Source organism: Notechis scutatus, chromosome 6 (assembly GCF_049901735.1).
Source record: "Notechis scutatus isolate UNSWTSFEM ecotype Mainland chromosome 6, rNotScu1.2, whole genome shotgun sequence".
NCBI classification, from domain to species: Eukaryota; Metazoa; Chordata; class Lepidosauria; order Squamata; family Elapidae; genus Notechis; species Notechis scutatus.
This window is the reverse complement of record NC_142014.1, coordinates 30,267,984-30,289,265: the sequence shown is the minus strand read 5'-3', so window position 1 is coordinate 30,289,265 and position 21,282 is coordinate 30,267,984. Positions and strand designations below refer to the sequence as shown.

The window sequence follows — 21,282 nt, the reverse complement described above, 5'->3', positions numbered from 1 at the left end:
GAGAGCAAACTCTGCCCACAGTCTGGAATTCGATCCTGACCAGCTCAAGGTTGACTCAGCCTTCCATTCCTTCCGAGGTCGGTAAAATGAGGACCCAGATTGTTGGGGGTAATATCCTGATGGCCCACTGCCCATCCATGGACTGGTGGTTGGGGACCTCTGCTCTACTCAACCCCAATGCACCAAAAAGGCAACTTTCTACACAACAAAATTAGGAATCGGACTGATGAGTGTCTGTAGTTTGATTTTGTTTTCTGATTTCCTTTACTTCACTGGTGGACTTGATGGAAAAGTGAAAGACTTCCCTTTCCTTCCTTCCTTCCTTCCTTCCTTCCTTCCTTCCTTCCTTCCTTCCTTCCTTCCTTCCTTCCTTCCTTCCTTCCTTCCTCTCTTATTCCATTTCTCATTCTCCGTCCTGCTGGCGAGTGGTTAGTGTCTTCCTTCCTTCCTTCCTTCCTTCCTTCCTTCCTTCCTTCCTTCCTTCCTTCCTTCCTTCCTTCCTTCCTTCCTTCCTTCCTTCCATCCTTCCTTCTTCCTGCCTCCCTCCCTCCCTCCCTCCCTCTCTCCTTCCTCTCTTATTCCCTTTCTCATTCTCCATCCTGCTGGCGAGTGGTTAGTGTCTTCCTTCCTTCCTTCCTTCCTTCCTTCCTTCCTTCCTTCCTTCCTTCCTTCCTTCCTTCCTTCCTTCCTTCCTTCCTTCCTTCCTTCCTTCCTTCCTTCCTTCTTCCTCCTCCCTCCCTCCCTCCCTCCCTCCCCTCTCTCTCTCTTACTCCCTTTCTCATTCTCCGTCCTGCTGGTGAGTGGTTAGTGTCTTCCTTCCTTTCCTTCCTTCCTTCCTTCCTTCCTTCCTTCCTTCCTTCCTTCCTTCCTTCCTTCCTTCCTTCCTTCCTTCTTCCTTCCTTCCTCTCTTATTCCATTTCTCATTCTCCGTCCTGCTGGCAAGTGGTTAGTGTCTTCCTTCCTTCCTTCCTTCCTTCCTTCCTTCCTTCCTTCCTTCCTTCCTTCCTTCCTTCCTTCCTTCCTTCCTTCCTTCCTTCCTTCCTTCTCCTTCTTCCTCCCTCCCTCCCTCCCCCTCCCTCCCTTATTTGAAGGTCACCATTCTTCCTCAAATGGTTGAAGCTTCATTTTTGCCTTTAGGACAGAACTGTTATGGGTTAAATCTATTCCTATCCTTGAAAATGTCTAGTGCAGATAATGTGAAGATGCAATTTGCTTCCCTCTAAGCCACCCCCTGTCTGAATCAAGAGCATGAACATATTTTGGCATTAAGCTATTTGGATGGGCTTCATCATTCCTCTGGCATAACGTGAAGAGAAATTCTAAATGATCTTCAGAATTGGCTGTTGGGTTCAGTGGCGTAGAAACACACACACACAGGCACACAATAGCTGTAATAAGTAACCCCTATTTTTTATCATTGTTATTTGGGGCGTCCAAGGAATTTAAACAACAAAAGAAGTCACAAGAGGGATAGCAATGTGGCAGTTGAAGTTGTGCATAGTTTTTACGCGTCACAGACAATTATTATGGTTCATTGCACAGCCAGCCAGATGTTTAGACTGGATCTGGCATTTTTGTCTGTCTGTCAAGTCCCTCCCAAGGACTGGGATGGGCAGATGTTATTTGATTGTGTTAAAGATACAATTATTATTATAATTCATCACACAGCCAGCCAGATGTTTAGACTGGATCTGGCATTTCTGTCCAACCATCAAGTCCTCCCAAGGACCTAGGAGAAGCAAAATGTTGCTTGATGGTTTTGATGGTGTGAAAGATATAATTATTATTAACATGGTCCATCGCACAGCCAGCCAGATGTTTAGACTGGATCTGGCATTTTTGTCTGTCAAGTCCCTTCCAAGGACTGGGGTGGGCAGATGTTGTTTGATGGTGTTAAAGATACAATTATTATTATAGTTCATCACACAGCCAGCCAGATGTTTAGACTGGATCTGGCATTTCTGTTCACCCGTTGAGTTCTACTCAAGGACCTGGGATAGGCAGACCTGGATGTTTGGTGGTGATAAAAGCATCATCATAGGATGTCAGCTGTTCTGAGTAAAGCTGCCTTTTGCAATTGGCTGAAGGTGATTTTGTCAATGGACTATCATTATTGTTATGTTCATATTTCACATTTTGATATGTAGGAGCCTTATGGTCTTGACATAATTTAGCTTCAAACAGATGAGAGAAAGGATAGCAAACCAATATAGATACAGTAGATAAGATGATGATAAGATGATATAGGAGGAGAGGGAAGGGAGGAGAAGAGAGGAGAGGAGAAAAAAGATTGGGAGAGAGAGGAGAGGATAAGATAAAATAAGAGATAAGATTATATTTTCACTTTTTTTTCTGGAACCACACTGTATACACACACACACACACACACAAACACACACACAGTACACACATATATTAATCACTCCATTTTGAATACGTAGCAGAAGAAAGAGTATTGAGAGATGACAAGATCGGTACTGCATGGTATAAAGCTATTAATACAATTATAATTATCATACCATATATCATATCATATCATATCATTATAACATCATATAATTATAACATCATATAATTATAATATCTATATCATATATCATATCATATATATAAATTAAAAGATTGGGGAAGAAGGTTAAAGAGAGTGAAGGGAAAACAACTCTGATCTTAAGCACTTTAACTTTTAACCCTTTATTCCTTTTCTCTTTCTCATTTTGCTCCAGCTTTATTTTAAATCCATATTTCAACCTCTACATGCATACGTAGGGGACCTTCCATTTTTTTTCTGCATGTTGTTTTAATTGAATTTAAAAAAAAAACCCTCACATTTATGTTCTAGAACCTTTTTTAACCAAAGTCATTGGTGTGTGCCATTCTGAGCTTCGAAAGGCAGATTTTATAGGTTATGTATCTACATACAAGCGATAATCAAAATCATATGAATCGGTCCATTTTCATAAAAATACAGCCACACAGAATTTTGGTCACATTTGTGGCTTGTGGTGGCCTCTGCAGCCTTGTTCTGCTACCTCTTTTAGGACTCAAGAGAACTAAAGATGCTCTTGGCATGGCCTTCTGGGATAACCCCTGATTCCTGGTGATGCAGTTCTGTTTGTTTATTTCCCGAGTCTTTAAACAATTTGTTTTACCAATTATATTTATCCCTGACCATGCTGTATGTTTGAACTTTTTTTTTGAAAAGGGAGCCCTGCAACATCTGGTTCACAAATTGGCAGCACACATCAAAGGATGCTCCACCACAGCAATCAGTGTAACAAGGAAAGGACCGCCTGTTTTAAATCTTGCCTCATGTGTTCACGGTTGACATCAAAGATTTAAGCCACCTTAGATCAGGTTCTTCTTCTGTAGTCTAAGATTACAAGTGCGTACACAGTGACCTTCCAAACCAAGATGAAACCAGTGTGACATATGTTAGAGCTTGTTCCAAAGAGAGTTTGAACATTTGGGGAACTGAGTTAGTCCTCCAAGTATCTTAACTCATTCTCCCCCTCAGTTCTCTTATCTCCTGTCTGGTATTTAGCTTTTTACCAGTCAGATTATTAATTTGTCCAAGGCTTCCAGAGTTGAGGAATCACACTTTTTGAAGAAACACCAGAAGAGTGACACATTCTGACTTCAACTTTTGACTAAACAAATGAGACTTTCCTGAAGGACCATCAAGGGAAAGAGGAAATCAAACTAGGAATGTTCTTTTCTTGACATATCTCTAGCATCTTGGGATATATTTTCTTCTTCTTCTTCTTCTTCTTCTTCTTCTTCTTCTTCTTCTTCTTCTTCTTCTTCTTCTTCTTCTTCTTCTTCTTCTTCTTCTTCTTCTTCTTCTTCTTCTTCTTCTTCTTCTTCTCCTTCCTTCCTCCTCCTCCTCCTCCTCCTCCTCCTCCTCCTCCTCCTCCTCCTCCTCCTCCTCCTCCTCCTCCTCCACATCCTCCTCCCTCCTCCCTCCCCTCCTCCTTCCTCCTCCTCCTCCTTCTGATTTATATTCCTTGAGACAGCTGGTCAATTGCATCCTTTTAGACAGTCATTGAGGTCCCCTGGAGGTTTATCTGTGCCTCGGGGTTAATTAAATATATGTGCAGCCAGTCTCACTATCCAGTGACCCTATATATTATGTCCTTTATCTATGCATGTCTCTCTTTCGGTGTGTATATACAACATGTACACACACTCTCTGTCTCTTTCTGTCTCTGTCTGTCCATCTGTCTCTCTTCACACACACACACACACACACACACCACTCCTTCACTCTCCCTGAGCTTATTAGGGAAGACAGATTCATGTGCCACTCCCATGCTCAGAAACACCTAGTATGCAGTTGAGGATGGGAGCAACCAACTGTGGGAATGCTTCTCTCTTGTCAGCTTCCAGATATTTATTTATTTATTTACGTATTTATCAAATTTATATGCGGCTCATTTTCCCCATATCTTAATCAAATGCTTTTAGAAACAGAACATTGTTCTGTAGTATTTTACAGATCTGGAACTATTTTTTTCCAAATTTGTTTGTTGTAGAATACATATCCCAGAATTACGTTACAAGTTGTTCCTTATGAAATTAAAAGCACAGTGGGAATAGTGCTACTAGAAATATGCTAGGTATCTGGCACCCTCAAGGTTAGCTAACATATACCCAAACATGAGTCCGATGTGTTGGAAATGTAAGCAAATGAGAGGCACCTTCTTCCACACCTGGTGGCTCTGCCCAAAAAGTAAAAAATATTGGAAAAAAATCAGACTGTGGATAAAAGAAATTACAAGTATTCAATTAGAATTTAAACCTGAAATATTTTTGTTGGGAATGTTAAAAGGGACTACGCAAAAGAAATGAAATATTTAATTCTCCATATAATCACAGCGGCAAGAATTGCGTTGGCACAATGTTCGAAGGGCGAACAAATGCCAACAAATAATTCGATTACTCAGAAAATACTTGACTGTGCTGAAATGGATCTACTTACACAAAAACTTAGGGATAAAAAGACTCAAGATATATTACAGCTTGGGATAAATGGTATAAGTGGATTAAAGAGAAAAAAACAGGAAATTAAAAGATATGGATTTGAAGAATGGAGTGGTTAAATTAAGAATATTTATCAAAATAGGAAATGAATAGTAGTAAAATTGTTACCAATAAAAAAAATCACACCGTCTTAGTTGATTAGAAACATATATGTTTTTTATGTTTATCTATTATGTATTTGTATATATAGATTTTGTCTGCAACGTAACTCCCCCCCGCTGCCCGATTTGTTTTCCAGTGTAGTGTACATAGTGTGTCTTTTAATCTTTAATAAAAGGTTTTTAATTAAAGACAGAAAGAAATTTGTTTCCATGTATTGTACATAGTGTTCTTTTTAATCTTTAATAAAGATTTTTTAATTAAAGAAAGAAAGAAATATGCCACCTAAGGAGAGCAAATTTCTGTGTGTGCTTTTCAGTGTAGCTGGAGGTTTAAAATTGTCCCTTCTTGTAAGACAAGAGGGAAGGGGGTAAATTTGCCCTCCCCCCACCCGTCAATGGAATTTTTTTTCCCTAGCCATGCTGGGAAACGTTGTCTTTTTGTAATCTCATCGTGTTGGGAGGTAAAGACATTCATCTTGCTTTTTTAATAGCAATTCACTAAAAACAAATCCAAACACATTGCAATAAGCTAAATATTTAGAGATTTGATCTGACCCAGCTCGATAATCTGAATGTTTCTACGTTATCATCAGAGCTTTTTCTGTTCTTTGTATTTTGGCAAGTCACTGATTTTTCAGGGGGTATATTTCTCAAGGGAAAAGCGTGAAAGTTTTTTCTGGTGAGAAAAAGAAAAATTACGAAGCCTACATAGTTGTTATAGAAATAAAACCTTTGATGGTTAAGCTAACTTCACCTATTTTCTTCATTATACAAATAGTGTGTAATGAATTGCATATTGTTTTGGGGTACGTATTTATCACTTCCACCCCACCTCCCAAGTTTGAGGGGCTGCCACAAGGAAGAAGGGGGGTGTCAAGCTATTCTCCAAAGCACCTGAAGGCTGGACAAGAAGCAAAGGATGGGAACTAATCAAGATGGGAAACAACCTAGAACTGAGGAGAAAATTCTTGTTGGTGAGAACAATTAACTAGTGGAACAATTTACCTTTTGAAGTTATGGGTGCTCTTAAGGAGGTTTTCTTAAGAAGAGCTTGGACAACCATTTGTCTGAGATTGTATAGGAAGGTCCCTTCAACTCTGTTATTCTGTTATTCTGCTTTTCTTCAAAGTGATCAGATGTTAACAACCAGATCCACATGTGCTGAATTCAAGCTAACTACTTTATTATGGTTAGCCTATAATACAGGAATCTCCCAATTCTGATGCCAAGTAATAGCAAAACATCCATACGTACATAGCTACATTGGTAGCTAGATAGCTGGAGTGGTGGGATTCAAAAAAATTACCACTGGTTCTATGGGCGTGGCTTGGTGTGTGTAGCCTGGTGTGTGTGGCAGGGGAAGGATACTGTAAAATCTCCATTCTCACCCCATTCCAAGGGAAGGTACTTGCAAAAAACCCATTCCCTCCCACCCCACTAACCTGCTTTCCAGCTTCGTTCTCCTGTGCAGGGCAACCAAAGAAGACCCTGCCAATCAGCTTGGACTCAATGGGAGGCGGAGAATAGATGGGGGCGGGGCCAGTCAGAGGTGGGATTGGCCGGTTCTCCAAACTACTCAAAATTTCTGCTACCAATTCTCCAGAACTGGTCAGAACCTGCTGAATACCATCTCTGGATAGATAATAGATAGATGATAAATAAATAGATAGATAGATAGATAGATAGATAGATAGATAGATAGATAGATAGATAGATAGATAGATAGATAGATAGATAGATAGATAACATACATACATACATACATACATACATACATACATATTCCTTTTACACAATGCACTGTCCATTCTTGGCTACTTATATTATAATATTACTCTACAACAGTGGTTCCCAACCTTTTCTTCACCATGCCCTCCCTTTAAATACATGGATCATGGCCATGGTCCATCAAGACTAAACTAAAAAGCACACCATCTTAGTTGATTAGAAGCATATGCTTTATATGTTTATTTATTATGTATTTGTATATATAGATTTTGTCTACAATGTAAGGTTGTATTCGATGTATTGTACATAGTGATTTTCTTTTTTAATCTCTAATAAAGTTTTCTTTTAAAATAAAATAAAAAAGACTAAACTCAATATTTAAATCATAACATTTCTTTAGTTGACCCCTCGTGATGACCTCATGGCCCCCCAGGGGCCCATGGACCATAGGTTGAGAACCACTGCCCTAGAACAAGTAGTAGAGGAGAGGATAGACTTTTAAGGGATGTGCATCAGAGGATTTTAATGGGGAACTGTAGGCAGTCACGTGAACGATTGGAAGCATTAGTTTCAGACTAACTATACATAAATTGGATTATTTACCTTTCAGGAGGGTGACTAGAAATCCTTCCATCTGTTTTGGAGGCCGTCTGTTGTGAAGCAGGGAATTCTCCTGACAGTTCATATTCTCCTTGATTTTCTCATTTCTACCCCACCAAAAAGCTTTTGCCATTTCAGCTATTTGGCTGAAATTGATTTGCTACTCGAAAGAGAAAAAATGAACAAAGGGACGGCACATTTGATGTGCCATTAGAGATTCCACAAGCTTTTCTTCAAATCTAAATAAGATCAAAATTAGTCCAATGGCAGATGCCACATTAAAAGTTTCTTAATCAAGTAGAGGATGAAGAAATCTATATGTATTTCTTAATTTATTTTTTCTTTGGGAAAAAACAAACAAACTATCTTTGGAGAATGTCACCGGATTAGAACATCGATTGTTCAAGAAGAGAATAGTACATTGACCTTTTATATGTGTTCATGTTATTAACAATTACCCTGTAATAGGTTTCATTAAGGGCTCCCCTTATCATAAACATTTCCTTCCCTGTCGCTTTTAAAATGTTATTATAAATGTAATGAAGGGTGGAATTCTTTTTGTAGAGAAAACGGTAACAGGAAGAGCCAGGATGGCGCAGTGGTTAGAATACAGCTTTGCAGGCTAATTGTGCCCACTGTCAGGAGTTCAATCCTGACCGGCTCAAGGTTGACTCAGCCTTCCATCCTTCCGAGGTCAGTAAAATGAGGACCCAGATTGTTGGTGGGCAAGAGGCTGACTCTGTAAAATGCTTAGAAAGGAATGTAAAGCACCACAACATGGTATATAAGACTTAATTTGATTTGATAAGATTTGATTGCTTATTGTACCCTATGACTATCATTAAGTGTTGTACCTGATGATTCTTGACGAATGTCTCTTTTCTTTTATGTACACTGAGAGCATTTATGCCAAGACAAATTCCTTGTGTGTCCAATCACACTTGGCCAATAAAGAATTCTATTCTATTCTATTAAGTGCTAGTGCTACATTCAGAAGCCTGCAGAATTAAGCCAGGCTGAGCTCTGCTTCATTTCTCTTACTTCATATGATATTCAACCATGAATATGCCTCCATTGCTGATTTCCCCTCTGCTTCCTTCTGCCACTGGTACCATGAAACCACTGCAGAGAGAGTTGGCATGTCCTGCTGCAGTCTGGAAGCCGTAAACATAGAGCAGAGATATTTGCTGCTCCAGAAAACCACGCTTGCCAGATAAAACAGCAAGTGGGAAGGGCGGGGGGAAGAGAAAAACAAGGCATTTTATATTTGAAATGTATATGATAAGGCAGCAAAACTTTCAGTGGCAGAAACTCAAGAGCTTGGTAGCGAAGGAGATCTTGTCTACTGGAGCTGAGGCCTTGTGGTTTCCTTTGCAGGCTGCTGGTTGGATCAGAATCAGACACGTTTCACATACACACAGAGAGACACACACCCCATTGATGTGAACAGCCTTGAGTCAGGGAAGGTTCCATTCCAATTCACAGGGAAGAAGAAGGGATGGGTGCAGAAGGAAGGAAAACGGGACGGGTGGGGCGGCTGGCAGCTTTCCATGATCAGTTGGCTGTTGCTCCAGGGAGAGTTTTTGAGACAGTGAGGCTTCTTAAGGAGAAGCAGGCTGGCATCCTTGCATTGCTGGTGGAAAGAGCTGCCCTCTCTGAAAAAGAAGGAAGGAAGGAAGGAAGGAAGGAAGGAAGGAAGGAAGGAAGGAAGGAAGGAAGGAAGGAAGGAAGGAAGGAAGGAAGGAAGGAAGGAAGGAAGGAAGGAAGGAGAAGGGAAGGGAAGCGAGGGAGGGGAAGGGAAGGAGAGGGAAAGGAAGGGAAGGAGCAAGGGATGGAGGGAGGGAGGAGAAAGGAAAAGGAAGATAAGGGAAGGGAGGGAGGGAGAGAGGAAGGAAGGGGAAGGGAAGATAAGGGAAGGGAGGGGGAGGAAGGAAGGGAAGGAGGAAGGGAAGGAAGTGAGGGAAGGGAAGATAAAGGGAGAAAGGGAGGTAGGTAGGAAGGAAGAATGAAAGAAAGAGAGAAAGGGATGGGAAGATAAAGGAAGGGAGGGAGGGAGGAGAAGAAGGAAGGGAGGAGAAGGGAGGAAGGAAGGATAACGGGAGGAAGAAAGATAAATAGATGGATGGTAGCTGAAATAAAAACTGCATTTAAATCTTTCTAAAAATAAAAATTAAAAATGCTGCAATTATCTTTCTGATCTACATTTATTGGAAGTGCAGAACCAATTATTCTAAGTTTATACATTTACTTTTCAAATGATGCATTTTGTTTTTTGTTTTTTTAAATGGGGGATCCATCCAGGTAATACTTCTGTGTTATCAAAGATATTACCTTTCAAAAAGTAGCATTGAGGCAGGAGAAAACATCACTGGTTCTGTGAATGAAAGTTTTCTATTTCTAATTCTGATTTCCCGAAGAGAAACTCTGTTCTGCTAAGCAGAGTCTTTGTTCTTCCTTCTTCCTCAAGCTGTAAATACTGTTGGCCAAAATACAGTTTGGATGGAAAGATTTTGAGTTTCGTCCACATTTGGAGAACTCATTAAAGCTTCTCTTTGAAAAGCATTGCAAACCACATTAGAAATTTGGGTTTCTTTTAACATTCAGCCTCAATAGTCAAATGCTAAAGGATCTGTTAAATCAGAATAAATCTTCTGTAGTTTGGATAGAATTTACTGTAAGTTTTGAACTTTTTATTTTTTATTTTTAACACCAGGTCTGCCTCAGCTGATTACAGCTTGCTTTGATTTTAATAACAGCTGGTTTCCAACATTATATAATGCATTCATTTACTTAAAGTTAGTTAATGAAAGATTGAAAAGTTAATCCAAATGAATAATGCTTATAAATTCCCAGTTTGTTCATTTCCTGGTAGTAGTAATAGTATAATTTTCTGTTTAATTTGTTTTATTTCTTTCCTTTTCCTTTGTTTCCTTTGCTGAATGACAAATAAAAGGAAGGGAATTTAGATAATAATAATTGTAGTAAAACGTTTTTAAAAAATCCAGGAAAAGAGAGCAGAGTACCACACCAGCCTTATATAAGATTAATTTCTCAACTGAATTATCTTTCTTTCTTACGTATTTTGGGAAATAAATATATCTGTATATTCCAAAAGAATTTTGAGAATAGGAGTTGTGTATTTATTACAACACAATCTGATCCTCCTGTACAAAAAAATAAATCATATTTTGAGCCAAAGACTTAATGAAACAAACCTAATCTCTAGTATAGTCAGAGGTTTTTGTAGTTCTTAAGGAAAGAAAAAGAAACTTAATTTTCACCATTAACTCAAAGCCTTGAAGTATCTTTGAGGACCCAAATAGACATCTTAATTGACTCTGCATTTTCTTTTGTTATTAACTCTGCTTATTAGCACCTTCAGAATTAATCAATGCTAATTGTGGATATGTTTAGAATTCAGTGTTAGCAATATCCAACTGTTAATGATTTACTAGCATCTTAAAAAAAGTACAAAGAAAAGTACAAAGTACAGCCAAAAAAGCCAACGCAATGTAGTACAAAAATGTACTACAAAAATGTAGTACAGCCACACTTGGAATACTGCATCCAGTTCAGCCCACCACAATATCAAAAAAGATGTTGAGACTCTAGAAAGAGTGCATAGAAGAGCAACAAGGATGATTAGGGACTGGAGATTAAAACATATGAAGAACAGTTACAGGAATTGGGTATGTCTAGTCTAATGAAAGGAAGGACTAAGGGTGACATGATAGTAGACTTTCAATATTTGAGGGGCTGCCACAAAGAGGAGGAGGTCAACTTATTTTCCAAAGTGCCAAAAGGCAAGGTGAGAAACAATGGATGGAAACTAACCAAGGAGAGAAGCAACCTGGAACTAAGGAGACATTTCCTAGCAAATCGAACAATGAACCAATTGAGCAGTTCATCTTCAGAAGTTGTGGATGCTCCATCACTGGATTCTTTTAAGAAGAGATTGGACAACCACTTGTCTCAAATGGTACAGGATGTCCTGCTTGAGCATGGGGTTAGAAGACCTCCACGGTTCCAACTAGGTTATTCTATGTTCTATGTACTCAACAGTGGAAGGGGTTGTGTGCATCCACACAATCATGCAGCTTTCAAAGTAGTCCCAGGGACTCGGGGGGAAATGTTTAGCGTCTTACAGGGACATCACCGCAGATGGGAACTGCAGCCAAGAAATTAAAAGACGCTTGCTCCTGGGTAGGAAAGCTATGGCAAATCTAGACAGCATCCTAAAAAGCAGAGAAAAAAAACTAAAAAGTGCATAGAGTCAAGGCTATGGTTTTCCCAGTTGCAATGTATGGCTGTGAAGGTTGGACCATGAGGAAGGCTGAGCGCCAAAGAATGGAGGCCTTTGAACCAGAGTGCTGGAGAAGAAGACTGCTGCGAATCCCTTGGACTGCAAGGCCATCCATCCGGTCAGTCCTAGAGGAGGTCAACCCTGACTGCTCTTTAGAAGGCCAGATCCTGAAGATGAAACTCAAATACTTTGTGGCCACCTCATGAGAAGGAAGGACTCCCTGGAGAAGAGCCGAATGCTGGGAACGATGGAGGGCAAAAGAAGAAGAAGGGGACGACAGAGAATGAAGTGGCTGGATGGAGTCACTGAAGCAGTTGGCGTGAGCTTAAATGGACTCTGGAGGATGGTAGAGGACAGGAAGGCCTGAAGGAACATAGTCCATGGGGTCGCAATGGGTTGGACACAACTTCACAACTAACAACAACATAGGGATGGTGAGAGAAGAAGAAAAAAGAAATCGAGAGAAGTAGATGGAAAAATTAACACTTGTCTAATGAAGAAATAAACTGATTCAGAATTCAGTAACACCATATGGTAGGCTGATACTTTGTAAGTGTAAGGTTGCATATCTGTGAAAGTTACGGTGATGTGAGAGCTGTGCTTTCTAGGTGGTGTTTTCACCTTATCTCACTGGAATAATCATTTCACTGTGTCCAAATGGTAATATGTATTATGTTGCATTGTATCTGTGATCAAGAGGGGGAAATTAGGAACCTGCTTCATCAAGGCAATACTGTCTTTGCCAATGATGGATTTATTCATGGAAAACCATTGGGAAAAACCATTTGGAAGGACCAACTTCTGCAAAAAAAAAAAAAAAAAAGACTCTTGAATCAATTCAATCAAAAGCAGATCTTTTTTATATAAAAGATCCCGCATAAAAAGAAAACAAAAAGGAGAGAGAAAGAGATGTGAACGAGTGGTCAGAAAATGAATTTCAATTTCTTTTGCTGAGGCCTCCCCATTCAAAATGACTTTGGGTGGCGTACGGTATTAAAACATTACCGTCAAAAAATGCCCTTGCGATGGAGAAGATATAGCATTCCCTCCAGTGGTGGGATTCTTTTTTTTTTTTTTACTACTGGTTCTGTGGGCATGGCTTGGTGGGCGTGGCTTGATCGGTGTGGGTGGCATTTGTTCACTTATTTGTATCCAGCTTTTGTTATTTTCACAAATAAGGTGGCAAACATATCCAACACACCTTCCTCTTCTATTTTCCCCATAACAATAACCTTGTGAGGTGTGTTGGGTTGAGAATGAATGGCCCAAAATAAACCACCCAGCTTTCATGCCTAAAGGGTGGGGGGGGACTAGAATTCACCATCTCCTGATCATTGGAGCAAAGTCACCCAGCTGGCTTTCACGGCTAATATCATGCCCTTGTTAGAGTCGGACTCTGAGGGAGTGGAGGAACCACCGACAGGGAGTGGAGGTATGGCTCTGGAGGTTGTAGAGGAGGCTGGGGAAGGGCAGAGGTCAGTTGGGCAGTCAGAGGAAGAACCAGGCCCATCCCCTCTTCATCCTAGGACACTCAGGGAGGAATGGAGAAGGAAGCAACTTGGCTTACGAGAGAGGAAGTGGCCATGATCTCCCTCATTGGTTGCAGCTGGGGAGAATAGTATATAACAGGGGTCCCCAACCACTGGGCCGCGACCTGATCCCGGTCCGTGGGAAACTCCTACCGGGTCGCGGTTTGCTGGGCACCCCATCTTGTTTGGCGAGAAAGTGCTTCCGGTGAGCTTTTCCGGTTGGAAGCGGCGTTTGGTCCTGAAGGAATCCTCGCACCTTAGTTTCATTGAAGCGGGGGGCTTGAAAAACTAAGGCGCGAGATTCTTTCCAGCACAAGGCAAGGCGAGCCGGCGACTGTCCCAGCCGTCCAGCAAGCCCATCGACAAAGGTACAAAGGAGGAGTTGAAGGTGGCGGGAGAAGCGGGGGCGGCTGGCTGGCGCGGTGGCTTGGTCACGCTTTGCCTTGTCATGCGTGCTGATGCCGGTATCGCAGCGGATCATTTGTGATGCGGTACGGGCCGTGGCACCAAAAAGGTTGTGGGCCATTGGTATATAAGAGAACAGTTAAAACACAGCGTTGCAGAAGCACGTGTTTTATTTTGGAGCTGAAGTTATCTTGGTTGGCATCCTACCAACAGACTGTAGCTTGTTATCTCCTTGAAGTTGGTAATTACTTATCCTAGTCCGTTGTGGAATTTCCTTCATTGTAGTTTGTTTTGATTTTTTATTTCACTTTTATCTGCTCATTAAATTCGGACTGTATTGCTTTCTTTTGAAGACTATTTTTTAATAAGTTTTATCTCAAACGGAGAATTGAACAGTGGGGCCAAGTTGCAGGCATTAAAGGACATTTATTTACCTTTTGGATTTTGTTACGTTTGTGTTACACTCCGGGTCATCATAGCTAAGGCAGGACTTGAACTCTCAGTCTCTCTTCCTTTCTAGTCTTTAACCAGTAGATCAATAAATATAAATAATCAATTCATATCATCCACATGCTATGGAAAACCTTCTGACCAAGGTTTGCTGGCTCATCTTTCCGGCTAGTGACATTCAAAATGTACACTTTCAAAGAAACATTTATATCTGAGTATGTCGCTTGAAGGCCAACTTTTGTGAACATTTTTGACTTGTGTGGCTTGAGGTTTGTATATTGTCCTCTTACTTAAGGGTCCAAGAGCCACTCTTTCGAAGACAGCAAAGTCCACGTTTTGGACAAGGGCCTCTAGTCTGAAAGAGGGGTCATTTATGTCAAAATTGATGGTCTATCACATGGTCTATCTCCAATCTACAACAAAGTCCTTTCAGCAGTTCCAAGAAGGCTCCATACCCATTTGCACCACTCAGGTGACCCTGAGGACACAGAGAAACCTCCAAGTGGCCTCAATGACCCTCTAAAAGGATGCAAATGACCAGCTATCTACAAGGAATATAAATCCTTCCATTCCTCCCCATTCAGTCAGAGCTGAAGAAGCTTCTTGGATGAAAAGCATAATGTCTTCAAAGAAAAACCAGAAAGTCCAATTGCCTCTTGAAAAAATAACTTTTGGAACAACCATGACCTGGATGATTGAGAATCTCCATAGACAAAATGTTGTTTTCTTTCATCAGTCTATATACAATTTGTAGTTGACCTAGCACTATACACACATCCTGAATAATATCACTGGCAGGCCCAAAGTCTTTGTTCACATGGGGTACATTAGGTGCTTGATTCTTTCTACTTTTTAAATAGTATTCACTCCTGCCAATGCACAAAATATACATCCTGTTAACTGGCCAACAAGGATCTATTGTCAACCGATCAATAAGCCATATCTCATTCAGAAACAAACTGAAGTTTTGAAATAGTTCTCAGTGCTATTTTAAACTGTTGATACCCAGATATGAACAATGGCAAACACTTTTAAGATAATGGTTTTATTAATGGGCTGAGTTTGTGCAGTGCAAAATGTGTTTGAACAAGAAACCAGTTTCCACCAGCAATGTTTGACCCTTTAAAACAAAACAAAAAAAGTTGTAGAACCGCTTCCTTAAACACAGTCATGTCAGAGACTCCAACTCAATGAAATTTTTGATTGTCATAGTGGAGCCATCAATAACATCAAGGATCTTCAAACTTGGCCAGTTTAAGACTTGTGGACTTCAACTCCCAGAATTTCTGAGCTAACATGGCTCAGGAGGAGGAATTCTGGGAGTTGAATTCCACAAGTCATAAAGCTGTCAAGTTTGAAGACCCCTGAATAACATTATCTGGCATAACTGAAGGGGCCACGTAGAACAAGGTCTCTAGCTGAATGCTTGCACATGTAAAATTAATAAAAATTAATAAAATTAATTTTGCTTGTACAAGCAACAACATGAAAATCTTTCCAAGAGGACTGAACCGATATTAACAAATAGACTTGATAATATGGCAATATTCATTTATATTTTGGCATGGATGGATGCAGAATTGCTCTCTACAGCAAATCTTTAACTTACAACAGTTCATTTATGACCTTTTGAAGTTATGATGGCCTTGAAAAAAACTGACTTGTGGCCATTTTTCACACTCATGATTGTTGCAGCATCCCCATGATTTACATTCAGATTCTTGACAACTGACTCATAGAATCAGTTGGATAATTCCTTTTTGTGACCTTCTGACAAGCAAAGGTTCATTTAACAACTGGGTTACTAACTTAACACTTAACAAATGTGGCAAGGAAAGTGGAAAAAACCCACTTAACAAATTCCTCACTTAGCAACATAAATTTTGAGTTCAGTTGTGGTCGTAAGCTGAGGAATGACTACCTGTGTTCAGATTAAATCTGAACAGAAAGGCACACTATATTTCTCTTAAATGAAAACTCAACGATTGACCAAACCCCAGAAATTCATCTTTTTAAGCATCTCTGAGAAGAAAAGGTGTTGGGTTTGTGCTTCGTTTAGTATACAAGAAGTAAAATAGAAAGAGATTGTTGAAAATACTGCATTGTGAATCTTTCAGCAAAATTACAGGGTATGATGCAAGTAGCAGAATATTTTGGTACAGAATGCAACATGTGTCCCATACGGATAAGATTGCCATGAAAGGCTCATAGTAGGATATACTCATCGATAAGCATAATTCATAACTATGCACCGCACTGTAGCATCACCATTAAACTATGAGTAGCTTAACCTTCTTCTTCTCCTCCTCCTCCTCCTTCTCCTCCTCCTCCTCCTTCTCCTCCTCCTCCTCCTCTCTTCCTCCTCCTCCTCTCCTGAAAGGCAACTCCTTTGGAATAAGGATTAGTAGCCATTTACTGATATATTAAAATCTTGTTTTTATTGCTATTCTAAATTATGACTTGTAGAATACTTAGCAGTTTAGCATTCTGGGGGTTTCTTTGACAAATATATTTCACTGCTCTCTTTGAGAAAGAATTTTTAAAGTAAAATCTTAATCTTAAGGCATAGGATTCTGAATTACATTGAAGAAGTCCAATGTTCTAGAAATAGGTTCCTTAAAGGTGGGGGGGGAAATCTATGTGCCCATTATTTATTATTTCTAGCAAATGTATGCCTGGTTGGAATTGAAACTCAGATACTTTGGCTTTGTAGTTATTTAAAATGCTTGTAAAAGAAGAGACTGCTGATCTTTTCAGAGTGGTATTTGGATAAGAATAGTAGCAAGTCAAAGTACAGGACTGATGTGTTTTCACACCAGTTAATGAAGACTCAAATATCCTGATTTAGTTGGTTTGCAAGCGTGGGTGAAGACTTAATTATGCATCCCCTTCTTAAGGCTTAACACATTTATCAAGTTTGATTGAAGTCATGGAAGGTTCAGCTCATGTATTTGCAAAATGCTTTTCTGGCGAAAACCAAGTTCAAAACTTTGGATGAATACCCATTCCTAAGAGAAGATTATGGAGAAACAAAATATCAAATTCCAACCCCTATCATTTCTGTCTGTCTGCACTCATAATTTTACATTAGGCATTAAAAGAGTGTAAATATGTGCACTTTGTGTGTTATTGTCAATGTAAATATTTCTGAAGATCATTAATATGTGCCTTCTAAACACTGTGTGTTTTAAAATGGTTTTTAATTAAGAACGCATCAATTTAAGGTAGCAGCTCAGAATGTGGTAGAATAGAATAACAGAATTGGAAGGGACCTTGGAGGTTTTCTAGTCCCACCCCCTGCCTAGGCAGGAAACCTTACACCACTTCAGACAAATGGTTATCCAACCTCTTCTTAAAAACTTCCAGTGTTGGAGCATTTACAACTTCTGGAGGCAAGCTGTTCCACTGATTAATTGTTCTCACTGTCAGGAAATTTCTCCTTAGTTCTAGTTAGTTCTCTCCTCAATTGGTTTCCACCCATTGCTTCATGTCCAACAATCATGTACTTTGGAGGATAGCTTGACCCCTTCATCTTTGGGGCAGGCCCTCAAATACAGGAAGACTGCTATCATGTCTTCCCTAGTCCTTCTTTTCATTAAACTAGACATACCGAGTTCCAGTGACCGTTCTTTATATGTTTTAGCCTCCAGTTGCCTCATCATCTTTGTTGCCCTTCTCTGCACTCTTTCTAGAGTCTCAATATCTTTTTTTTTTTTTTACATCGTGGCGACCAAAACTGGATGCAATATTCGAAGTGTACCCTTCAAAGTTTGAGAAAATGCAGTTAAAATTGCAGCATTGCAAACAGTAATTCAGAGAAGGTTTTTAGTGACTTGACTGCAAAACAAAATTAATCTTAACTGATCTTCGCTGATTCCATTCAGAGAAATATGAAATGAAATATATTTCTGTGGGCTTTTCAACATTGATCCCAGCCTGTCATAGCTTGTGCAGATGTCACTGATTAGTTTAACATATCATGGATTTTTTAAAAGAACAGTTACAAATAATAGTTTCCATTAATTTTTAATCACTTGTAGGCCAGACAAGGAATAATGGATGGAAACTGAACAAGAAGAGGTTCAACCTGGAAATAAGGAGAAACTTTCTGACAGTGAGAACAATCAACCCATAAAACAGAAGTTGCCTTCAGAAGTTGTGGGATCTTCTTCACTTGAGTCTTTCAAGAAGACTGCCATTTGTCAGAAATGGTGTAGGGCAGTGATCCCCAACCTTTTTGACGCCGCGGCCCGGTACCGGCATCAGCTGGGCGCCGCGGCCCGGTACCGGCATCAACTGGGCGCCACCATCTTTTTGATGAAAAAGTGCTTCCGGTGACCTCACCGGAAGCACTTTTTCGTCAAAAAGATGGCGGCGCTAGTAGCTCGTGAGCTTTTCGGGTAGAAATGGCTTTCTACCCGGAAAAGCTCACCGAGCGCTGCGCCGCCATCTTTTTGATGAAAAAGTGCTTCGGTGAGCTTTCTACCCGAAAAGCTCATCGGAAGCACTTTTTACCAAAAAGATGGCGGCGCCCAGCAACCAGCGGCCTGGTAAGACTTGTTCCGCGGACCGATACCGGCGGTTGGGGTCCCCTGGTGTAGGGTCTCCCACTTGGGGGGGGGGGGTTGGACTAGATGACCTACAAGGTCCCTTCCAACTCTGTTTATCTGTTATCTGTAATACCGCAGTCTTATTTGCATGGCTGAATAAAGCTATTTTGGATGCTTCATAACGAAAGTGATTTACTTAAGAGTAAAAGACAAAAAAAGCATCATTTTTGTCAGAGAGATTATTTTCATTTTTGTTGAAAATTCTGATGGCCTCGTTCAATTGCTTCACTTTTATCGGGATCATGCTTCTTTTCTTCAAGTTGTGTTGGACTCTTTAGTTGTTGAAAATAATCTCTAACGAAACTCATCACCCATGGAAGGTGAATTAATTTTGGATTTCTCTTTCTTTTGCAGAACTACAGGAAACCCAGACATCCCAATTTTACTCTCTCTCCCATCAGCCCTTAGACTACAGGATATTAGTGATGGATGAAGATCAAGATCGGATCTACGTTGGCAGCAAAGATCACATTTTGTCGTTGAATATCAATAACATAAGCCAGGATCCACTGAGCGTAAGTTAACGGCGTGGTTGGGAATGGAAGATTTTCCTGCTTAAAAGTTTTACATGAAAGAGGGAGGGATATAAACGTGTTTTGTTTTCCCGTTAATAGACTGCATGGATTTTTCCATCTTACAGGAGCAACATCTTAGCAGCTTAACGTCTTAGCAAGACAATATGTCCCCATACGTTTCACTGCCAGGCCACAAGTATGTATACCAGGTCAGAGCTTTTAAGTTTACAAAAGGAGTCGAGAAATTATCTAAGGGTTGAGGTAAAATGGAAAACCACTGAGGTGGATCATCTTGGATCAAATGGTAGATAAGTGGAATGGAAAATGGTTTTCCCCTAGGCTGGTTTGAAATCTTCTTGATTTTGAGTCCTCTACTGGTTGGTCCCTTTCCAAAGGACGCATTAAGGAAGGAAAAGAAAACTTAAATGTGGCTTTGTCACAAATAGAAGATAGACCTCTGGAGCTTTTTTGCCCAGCTGAAGTTGGCCAAGATAGAATCACCTAAATTTTGTTTCCCAACCATAATCTCATCTCCTGTCTGTTGGTTGCTTTTGGGGAGGAATCTGCAATTATTACTATATTATATTATATTATACTACTAACATTATTATATCACTAAAATATAAATTAGTTGTTAAAGAATAGGATTACATGGTGGTACGAGGTCCTCCCTCTCTCCCTCCCTTCCATTATCTTCCCTTCCCTTTTTCCTTCGTTCTTTCCTTCCTACTTCCTTCCTCCCTCTATTCTTTCCTCCCTTCCATGATCTTCCCTTCCCGTTCTCTTCCTTTCTCTCTTCCTTCCTTCTTGCCTTCCTCCCTCCCTCCCATTATCTTCCCTTCTCTTTCTCCTTCCTTCTTTCCTCCCTCCCTCTCTTTCTCCCTCCCTTCCATAATCTTCCCTTCCCTTTCTCTTCCTTCCTCTCTTCCTTCCTTTTTGCCTTCCTTCCTTCCTCCATTCTCCCTCCCTCCCTCCCTCCCTTCCTCCCTTCCATTATCTTCCCTTGGCTTTTTTCTTCCTCCCTCCCTCTCTCCCTTCCTTCCCTTTTAAAAGTCCTTGAAACTTGTTGTTTTTTTAATGATGGAAGCATCAATATTTATCATTTGCATATTTCTGTAGCTTATGGGTGAGATAATGTGGTTACAGTGGTTTCATATCTTACTTATAATCGTGAGTAGTTTGTTTGGCATTGTGTGGTTAACCACACAGGCTGGCTTGACCAACACTGACTAGCATAGATATGCCATAATACTTGCCCCGAGCTATCATTTTTGTTTGAATGTATGTATGAAGTAATAAGACATCCTCGTGTTATGGCATTTCCTGGACATTTTGAATGAAGTATGTGCATGCATTTCCAACTGGGTAGTGTTTGTGCAATGTTTCCCAAAATTTTAGGGGTTCAGCCATATGGCTAAACCAAAAAAAATGTCTTCCTCCACAAAGACTGTCTATCTCTTTAGATTTTGATGCTACTCAACTTTTCTTTCCACACACACAACTGGAGGTAGCCCATTTTTCCATCCCTCCAAATGACACATTGTCTGAAATGTAGTTCATGAGATCACAATTGCAGTGTACACCCCAATTCTAGGACGATGGTTGGAAATGGCTTACATGGCCACAGATTATATTTGAAAAAAAAAAAAAAAAAACCTTAGAAAAGGGTAAGCATTAGAGATGGACTAATAGACCTGTTGATATTACTATTGTCACAGGGTTGGGATTCAAATTTTCTAACAACCGGTTCTGTGGGCATGGCTTAGTTGGTGGGCATGGCTTGGTGGTCATGTTATTGGCGTGGCGTGGCCAACTCAATATCACTCACATCAAGGCACGCATCTCCTCGCCTGGCCTCTCATGACTGTGGGGATGCTGCAACAGTCGTAAGTGTGAAAAATGGTCATAAGTCACTTTTTTCAGTGCCATTGTAACTTTGAATGGTCACTCCACACAAGCAAAGTAGCAGCAAAGGAGGGGGAAAAAACTCTGGAGAAGTTC

The 21,282-nt window shown here is 40.3% G+C and overlaps 1 protein-coding gene across 1 annotated transcript in view; it reads left to right on the top strand.

Annotated features, from left to right (window-relative positions):
• Positions 1 to 21,282, top strand: part of SEMA3C (semaphorin 3C) — a 148,097-nt gene that overhangs the window by 45,228 nt on the left and 81,587 nt on the right. The window contains exon 3 of the mRNA XM_087967839.1: positions 19,121 to 19,281. Within this exon, the coding sequence (XP_087823965.1) occupies positions 19,121 to 19,281 (161 nt within the window). The remainder of the gene's footprint in view (positions 1 to 19,120; positions 19,282 to 21,282) is intronic.